At 42.1% G+C, this 9,606-nt stretch overlaps 1 protein-coding gene across 1 annotated transcript; it reads left to right on the plus strand.

Annotated features, from left to right (window-relative positions):
- The first annotated feature begins 1,217 nt into the window (after positions 1-1,217).
- Positions 1,218-9,266, plus strand: CMPK2 (cytidine/uridine monophosphate kinase 2). Its single transcript, XM_064411347.1, has 6 exons — positions 1,218-1,236; positions 2,038-2,507; positions 2,831-2,945; positions 3,752-3,953; positions 5,079-5,312; positions 8,153-9,266. Exons 1-6 carry the CDS (start codon positions 1,218-1,220, stop codon positions 8,271-8,273), a joined length of 1,161 nt encoding a protein of 386 aa, XP_064267417.1. The 3' UTR covers positions 8,274-9,266.
- Positions 9,267-9,606: the final 340 nt, after the last annotated feature.

Here is a 9,606-nt window from a genome sequence, read left to right on the forward strand (position 1 = left end):
ATGGGAAAAGGGAAAACAGAAAATGAAAGTGCTTGCCTTTTGTTCACCAGAGAGAGGAAAGACAACAGTAGCATTGGAGAAAAAAAAAAAAACAAACAAAAAAAAAAAAAACCAACAAAACAAACAAAAAACAACAACAACAACAACAAAAAAAACACTTAAAAAACCAAAACACCAAAACAGAAGAGAAAGAAGATGAGAGGTCAGTGAGAGAAATAGCCAGCTTTACAAGTGCTTTTAAAATGAAACTTGGCTGCAAGTCAATTGGACCTCAAGCAAACAAATGAACAGGAAAGTGGCAGGTAGGTTTCAGTATAGATAAAGGTGAGGCAGTGCAAATCCAAAACAGTCATCGAAACCTTGTGTACCTGATGCTGAGCTCCGCAGTGGCACTTGTGCTCAGGAAGGACATTTTAGTCGCTGTTGCTTCTCCTCTGAAATCAAAGGCTCTGTGGGAGGCAGCACAGAAAAAAGTCAACTTAAAGCTTAGTATCACCCAGAAACAAAGTATATTGCATTACTCTGCTGGTCTGTGAAACTTTGGTAAGTGTAACCAACCCCTGATTAATGGTCCAGTTCAGGTCTCCACATCCTGGCAGGACCTTACAGTTAAAGAAGTTATCCTTGTTTCTAAGTGATCAAGGGGATGAAGCAGCTGTCTTACATGGGGATGGAGGCTGTCATTTCTGACATGAAAAAAAACTGAAGGGGAAATTTGAGTGATCTTTAAAAAATCCTGTAGGTAATAAATAAACTGAATGTTAAACTGTTATTCACCAAAATCAGTAATATTATTAGAAGGGGCATTTGTTGAAATAAGGATGCAAGTTTAAAACGTATGAAATTTTTATGCAACAGTAACGTTGCTGTAATTGGGACAACAGGGGTTTGTGGAGGTAGTCTGTATCACATTTAGCCAACTCCAAGGGTCCATAACGGGTCCTGAAAGATGAGGATGTACTGTTTAACATTCCCAATTCAGTGTGGAGGCTGGAGGAGCAGAAGGACTAGGAGAAGGGACCATGGACAAGACAGGCACATACAACATGTCATTCTGCCAGACAAAATATTGGCTGAGAAGAGCCCCTACTCTTAATCAGTGCATATTATTATGGTCTTAAAAATATCTATTGACTTCCTGTATAATGAACCGTGTTTTACCCTGTCTTCTGATATCCACACCCAGATGGCACAGCCATGTGTTTGAGTGATGTGGAATGGTGCTGGAGTTCTCAGGTACGAAACAGTCTTAAAAGAACCAAATTAATTTTGGCACATGATGCTGGGACTGTATTGAAGAGCTTCCAAGGCTATGTTACCAGTTGTGGCTCTGGCCCTCACTTCCATCAGCTTCTTTGGGATGGGCAGTTGCCAACTAGTACAGATGATTTGCAACTGGTACTGCCTACCAGCTGCTCCCCTCTCCCTGTAGTTACACTAAGTAAAAGGTATTTGTGCAGATGAAGGAGATGACCAGAGAAAGACAGGTTTCCAAGGAATTTCTTGTAGAGTCTATTAGTTAAAAAAAAAAAGTCAGAAGTTTAACTTTAGATATCTCTAAGTGGCCATTCTCCGACTATTGAAAAAGCATAGAAGTTTTCTACAGAGGTGCAGGCTCTCCAACATCTTCTTTAAGTTACATCTTCTGAAAACTCAAAAATTACATTTTAGGCAATGTTACTCATAGCAGCTGTCACGCGGCTAAGTCTGTGCTATTTGCAGTGTTCCTGGTTCCTACATCTGAGCTGATGAAAGCTGAAATTGGCCGTTGCAAAATTGCTTGGAAAATGAAAATAGGCTTCTAAAAGTTCAGTTTACTCTCAAGATTATTTGTGTCTGTTGGTCTTGTTATCAAGGTACTGAATTACGAAATAATGGGGTCAAGTTACTGACATACCTGACAGCGCAGTGCTGCTTGGGCACTGCAATTCAAAAAAGTAGTTCAGCTTGGGTTAAGACTTTGTCACTTTGGGCCAGTCCTAATCGGCGGAGCATATTTGCACATCTAATTTTTTTATTTTTTTTAATTTTTTTTAGAAGATCGCCAGGATTCAACCACGAGAGCCCGTGGGAATGTCACCCTTCGTTGCTGGCGGGTGGGCAGGCTGGATCCCGAGGCTGGGACCTTCCATCCCGTGACTGCTGGCGCCCGTCCGCGCACAGACCCCGCGGGACCGAACCCGTGCAACCCGGTGCCCGTGACGCGGGGCGGGGGAGGCAGAAGGGCGTTCCGAGGAGCTGCCCCTTGCTCCGCGCTGGTCTCCGCAGACCGGAGCTTTCCCGGCCGGCCGGGCCAGTTTCGTTTCCCGCTGGCTCCTCCTCCGCCTCCGCCCGCTCCCTCCGTTCTGCCGCTGGCCCGGCTCGCTGCTCCCGGCTCCCGGCTCGCTGCTCCCGGCTCTCGGCTCCCGGCGATGCTGGGGCGCTGCGCCCCGGGCTCACCGGGCCCCCGGCCCGTGGCCCGCGCCCTGCCGCCCTCCGCCAGCGCCCTCCGCCAGCGCCTGCGCCAGGTCAGCACCGCGGGCGCGGAGCCCACGTTTGGCTCTGCAGCGCCCTGGGGCGGGCGGGTGCCGGGGGAACGAGGGGTAATCGCTTCAAACGAAGGGAGGGCAGGGTCTGACCAGATGTAAGGAAGAAGTTTTTTACGTCTGGAGGGTGGTGAAACACCGACATAGGTTGCCCAGATGGATGTCCCATCTCTTGAAACACTCCAGGTCAGGTGGGACAGGGCTCTAAGAGACCTGATCTAGTTTAGGGTGGTCCAGTGCACTGCCTGGGGGCTGGACTAGATGGTCACTTCCGACCCAGCACATTCTGTGATCTCTCCTTGCAGTGTGCAGAACGGATCCCAGAGGCTGAAGCAGTGCTCGACCTGCTGGAGAAATGCCCAGAGCACCAAAAGAAGGGAGGTTTTCCCGTCATAGTTTTTGAGGGGCTGGATGCCACCGGTAAGAGCAACGTGTGGTTGAAGAACCACAGATGAGAAACTGTTGAAAGGACCCACTGCTATGTGGTTTTTTTATTAGGCATAAAGCTTTAAAATAAAATTTAAAAAATTTTGGAAACCTGTGACAGATATGGAATTAATAATTACAAATGCCAATCTGTCTTCTCTTACTTGTAAAAGATCAGTGTATGCTAATTTACATTCAGTAGTTTAACTCCTTACCTATGCAAATGAAAGAATACACAGTGGAGTACTGAAAATTAAATTTCTTGTGCAGATGATTAAACATACTTTAAATGGAAAGTTTTCAAATAAATGAACTAAACTAGTGGTAGTTTCCCCTAGTCTGGGGAACTGCCAGCAGTTCGTCTAAGAGAAATATTACTTGCTTCTGACTAACTTTGTTTTCTGACTTGTCAGTTAAAAAGACCTGAAAATCCTCATAAAAAGAAGCAACTGGATGACAAGCATGGCTACATTCACATAAATTGCAACTGTGAACAATATTATAAATTAATAGATATAGAAGAATTGCCATGCACCTGATGCATTTAAGGGAGTGAAAACTGAAAGCTGGCTAAAGGAAGGGCTGGAATGCTTAGAGAGCAGGAAGAAGAGTAATAATTCCTGCAACCAGACTCAGAATCATTTTCTGCTGGAAAGCTTATGACAAGATGCTCGGGTTACATATTCAGATATCAGAATCTGTACTCCACATGAACAGAAAGGAGCATTTTTCAGTTTTTAAAACTCAGGTGTATCTGGTAAATAATATAATGAATATTTCCTTCTGTAAATTAAATGCAGGCAAAACCACAGTGACCCAGGCTGTTAAGGACACCCTGAATGGCATTCTGCTGCGGTCCCCACCAACCTGCATCAGCCAGTGGAGGACTGTGTTTGATGATGAGCCAACACCCGTTAAAAGAGCATTTTATGCTGCAGGCAACTACATTCTGGCTTCAGAGATAGCGAAAGCATCCACTCAGGCACCTGTGATCATAGACAGGTTTGTGTATTTAAGAAGCCCTCTTATTGCAAGTAGTCAGTGATCATCTCTGTGTTTCTTCGGGGGTTTTGTTTTGGGGGTTTTGTAGTTTGTTTAGGGTTTTTTGGAAGAGTCTGCAGAGAGTCAGATAAATATTATATATTTTAAATAGTAACACTTATAATAAAATAAGGAACTTAAATCAGTCTAATACTCATAACTAGCTTTAGGACACACAAAAATTGTTACATCTTCAGTTAGGAATAGTGAAGGCACAGATTGTGCATCCTGAGCTAAACCAGTGTTTTGTGACAAACCAGAGGAGACTGTGGGCTGCTGGTCATGGCTGTCTCTAAGATGTGTTTCAGATGTGGGTGGATTGGAATGACTGAGTTTTAGGTAGACTTACTCTTTGTAAATTTAAACACAGAGATATACTTCCCACTTTTTTGGGTTTGTTTGTTATTTCTGGTTTTCACTAACTGTTTAGGCGGATTATGATATTACTGCTGATAAAAATATCAAGATGTACTTTGAACCCTCTGCTTATTTCAGTAGGTGTACTGTAACCTCCTGCTGCAACACACACAGACACACATGCACACATACATTGTTTGCATGTGAGTGCTATTTTCAGCCAGCCCCGAGTCCACTGAAATCTATCAAACACAGTGCCTTATAGTGGGGAGAATGTTAAATGCAAGTGAAACTAGTAACATTAGTAATGCCTGTGTTCATCCACAAGTTTGTGGAGACTGCATGTTCTCTACTAAATCTATTGCATTAAGTAGGATGGGAACCACAAAAAAGGGGACTCAAAGTAAATGATTTTGAGAAATATTGTAACTCTTCTTTGATCCATCTCAATATATGAGGAGACTTTCTTTCGATAGGAGTGTCTGAAACAGTCTCTACATAGTGTTTTAATTAATAGTTCACATTTACTCTGAATAGCGCACTGACTGTTGTCATGTTAAGAAATAATGGTTAGCACAGAACTGTTATTTGGATTTCCCTTAAAAGCCATGGTGTCACCTATCTCATCATTATTGACTTGTCGTTATAATTCCAGCTGTCTCCTATATTACTGAAGAACTAATGTTCTCTTTTAAATTTCTTTCCCTCCACTTTGTTTTTTCCTGACAGATACTGGCACAGCACAGCTGCCTACGCAATTGCCACCGAAACAAGTGGGAAAGTCCAGGATCTTCCACCAGCTCAAGATGAGGTATATCAGTGGCCTGACGATCTGCTTAAACCTGATCTTGTTCTTCTCCTGACTGTTGACCCTGAAGAACGAGTCCGGAGGCTTCAGAATCGGGGGCTGGAGAAAACAAAGGAGGAAGCTGAGCTGGAAGCTAACAGCTTGTTTCGCCAAAGGTAATTCCTTGAATGGGGAATAAGAGGCTGGAGGCAGTCTTGGATCCTGTGGGATCAATAACAAATGTGCCTCTCACATTATTGGGACAAGAATTTCCACAAGAATTTCCTTTGTATAAGCTTTTGTTTGGTTTTGGTGTTTTTTTGGAAAGAATGCATGGCTGTCAGGGAAGGTAAATTCGCTCACTTCTAACTGAAAGTGTTTGAAAGATGCAGATGTATAATTTAATTGTAAAGGAGCTTTGAGTTAAAATACTTATATTTTGCTTTGCTGCTTTTATTTTCACATTTTTCTCAGTGAAGTCATGAAGGGGATGGACTTATGAGTTCCAAAACTGGGAGGAAAGAAGTTGAAACACAGCGATTCCCCAGGAAATTCTGGAATTGAGCTCCAGATTAAGAGAGAGAATAAAATTTAAACATCCTGTTGTAGATGTCTTTAGCTGTAGAAAGTGTTTCAGGTACCAGCATAGTCAATACATTCAATGGAGCCTTCAAAATGATTCATCTCACCACTTGTTTGGAGCTCAGTGATCTAAACTTAAGTATCTAAAGCCTTTTGATATGAGATGTGATGCAGAACCTGTGCACACTTTCCAGGCTAGGAACTGGAAGCTAAATGAGATAGTCCAGAGAATTTCAAGCAGTACTAGGTACATTAATTTAAGCAACTGAATGGCACCCTAGGTATCCTGCTTCAGGGTGTGCTGAATTGCTATCTAGGCTCTGCCAAATGTATTGATTAGATCATTTGTCTAAGGTGGAAGCTCAAAAGTGGCTATAATTTGTAAAGCCAAAGTGGCTTTACAAAGGGGAGATTTTGCCTGACAAATTCAACATTCCTGAATGGGGCAGAGCAACTGATGACATCTGCCTGGACTTCTGGAAATTGTTTGACAGTGTGCCACATGACATCTTCATCTTCATATGGGAGAGACATGGATTTGATCGATCGACCGTTCAGTGAACAAAGAATTGGCTGGATGGCAGCACACAAAGAGTTGTGGTCAATGGCTTACTGTCCACGTGGGAGCCAATGACAAGTGGTGTCCCCTGGGGTCGCTACTGGGGCTGATACTATTCAGCATCTTTTTGGTGACAAGGACAGTGGAAGTGAGTGCACCCTCAGCAGATTTGCTGACAAGACCAAGCTGTGTGGTGCAGTGGACTTGCTGGAGGGAAGGGATGCCATTCACAGGAACCTGGACAGGCCTGAGAAACCTCATGAAATTCAACAAGGGGAAGTACAGTGTCCTACACCTGGGTCGTGGCAATCCTGAGTACAGATTAGATGGAGAAGTGATTGAGAGTGCCCTGCAGAGAAAGACTTGAGGGCGATGGTTGATGAAAAACTCATCATGAGCTGGCAATGTGCACTCACAGCCCAGAATGCCAACTGTGCCCTGGGCTGCATCTGTGCACCATGGCCAGCAGGTTGAAGGAGGGGATTCTCCTCCTATACATTGCTCTTGTGAGACCCCACCTGGAGTGCTGAGTCCAGTTTTGGTGTCCCTAACAGAAGAAGGACATGGAACTATTGGAGCAAGCACAGAGGAGGATCACAAAGTTGATAAGAGAACTGGAGCACCTCCTCTACAAAGACAGACTGAGAAAGGGGGTGCTGTCCAGCCTGCGAAAGAGAAGGTTGAGTGGACACCTCATAGCAACTTTCCAGTATCTGAAGGTGCCTACAGGGAAGCCAGAGAGGAACTCTTCATCAGGAGCTGTAGAGGTAGAACAAGGAGTAATGGATACAGATGGAAAGAGGGAAAATTTAGGTTAGCTATTAGGAAGAAATTTTTAACTGCGAGAGTGGTGAGATACTGAAACAGGCTGCCCAGAGATGATGTTGATGCCCCAACTCTAGCAGTGTTCAAAGTCAGGTTGGGTAAGGCCTTAAGCAGCCTGGTCTGGTGGGAGGTATCCCTGCCCATGGTACAGGGATTGGGACTAGATGATCTTTAAGGTTCATTCCATCCCCTTAACATTCTATGATTCTGTGGTTCCTTAATTTTGACAGAAACTCTGTGTGAACACACAGCTTATATAGTGGGACCTGCAGAGGGATGAGTTAGCTAGGGAACATACTGCCATTTAAGCATCTTTTACATTTTAATCCTGTTTCTGCATATTTGTGTTGGAAAGTTTTTAGTTATTTCTCCCTGTTTGTTATGTCAATCTGAATATGAGAACATCCAGAATCTTTCTTGATTTGTTCTGTGATTCTGTCCTGAATGGCTTTATGGGAACATAGACAATAATATTCACATCCTTATTCACACCCTAAGCACTTAGGCTATAAGCATTATGCTTATAGCCTAAGTGAGGAGGTTTTCATCCTGTATTTTATCCTGTTATTCATCTGGTTAGCTGATCAGAGGAAGGGGTTGAATGATATGTCAACTCTGTAATCTAGTGAGTCAAAGCTGAGATCAGTCAATGAGCACAACTACACAATGCGATGCCCTATAGTTCAGAGATGCCTTAGCAGAAACTGAAAAAATTAATTCAAGTGCTAGAAGCAGACTGTCCACTCTATTGCTATACAAAACTGTATCCAGTGATAATCTGTGAAGAAAGAAATGCTTTATGCCATGCCTTGTTAATATGGCTGGAATATTATTCTGGGAATCAATGTCAAGGAAACGACATGGTTTGAGATTTACATTCTAATAGTTACTAATGGTTTATTTTTCTTTGCAGGAGATTTCATTCTGAGCCTCATATTAGATTTTCTATTCTCTGTCTCTGCAGTGTGAGCGCTGTCTTCTGAGACTGGTGACTAATTTCATGTCATATCCCTGCATTTTGAAGTTTAATTTCTCTTGTTTTGTTTTTAGAGTTGAAGAGTCATACAGAAGGATGGTGAATCCTGCATGCCAAGAGGTTGATGCCAGCCCCTCCAAGGAAGAGGTTCTCAAGACTGTTCTGCAACTAATTAAGAAACACTGTGCTTTTTGAAAGCAACTTTTGTGTAGTAGCACTTAAAAGATTATTTTTATTGCCCCACTGTTTTGGTACCTGAAAATGTAAGGTGATGTGTTTTGTCTCACTGAAATACTGAATACGGTTTTATTCTGTCAACAGTAATCTGTGCAGGTTATCTGTTTTGTGGTTGCTACTCTACTTTTCTGAATAAGGCAAAATGCTACTCATGTCATTCAGCATTCTTCGTAAAGAAACAAACATACTACAGTCATGCATGAAGTGCCTCAGAGTGCCTTCTGACACCTGGACGTTTTGAGATGCTATCATGTTGCATCTTCATCACCAGGAGAACCTATTCCCCAGTCCATTGTGTACCAAAATTTTCTGCACTGCACCAGGAGCATTAGGTGCCCAAGGAGAGACTGAAATGTCATCAGCACTAAAACCATAAAGTGATTATTACATTTAGGAACAGAAAATCCAGTACCCAGTGTTGGGGTTTTTTTTTGAATAGAGGATGAGCAACTGTTACTGTGATGGGCATCCTGGAAAAAAAACATGTTGTAAATGAGTGCCAGTAAACACCAAGGGCTCTAAGTAAAAAAGTCCAAGCCTGTTTACATACTCAAATGAAATATCAATTATTTTCAGAGGGAAACCAGGCAATGCCAGCAAATGAGTAACAGAGATCTGAGGACAACCGAAATTAAAAACTTATAAATGATCACTAAAATATTTTTTACAAAACTCTTTCTTTATCCTATTAATATTTGTTAATGAGAATTAGTATTCTTTTGAGAGAATGTGAAATGAAAAACCGCAGAGATTCTGAGCAATGGGAATGATTGCACCTTTTCAGTTCATCTTTTCTTTCTTGTGTGGGTATTTTAAGCAAGTGCAATTGTCAATTAATATGTCTTTTAAATTAAAATATACTCAGTACTGTAGTTCCTATGTCCAGTCTGTATATGCAAGGTGATAGAAAGAAAAACTTCTAAAAATACATTTTATTCATGCACTGTTTAATGGTTTTGAGTATGTTATTAATATGTTGTATAAATTATACATTCTATAAATGTATAAATTCTAGTAATAGATGCTGTTTTGTTCCATGTATTATTTGTATTTCAGCAGCCTTTGGATTTGCTATGCATGCAGACTGAAAAACATACTTGTAGATGCTCCAATTATTTTAGAAATTATAAAGCATTCAGGTACTTAGTCCTGGATAGAGGAAATTCTTATACAGAAGACACTACTGCATATGAATAATCAGGGTGCAGATATGTGCCTGTCCTAAATACTGTGTAGCCTTAGCTTGTCCAGGTAAAAGATCACATGGCCTGAGAAACTCCACTTGTCCTTT

This window comes from Passer domesticus, chromosome 3 (genome assembly GCF_036417665.1).
Source record: "Passer domesticus isolate bPasDom1 chromosome 3, bPasDom1.hap1, whole genome shotgun sequence".
Classification (NCBI taxonomy): Eukaryota; Metazoa; Chordata; class Aves; order Passeriformes; family Passeridae; genus Passer; species Passer domesticus.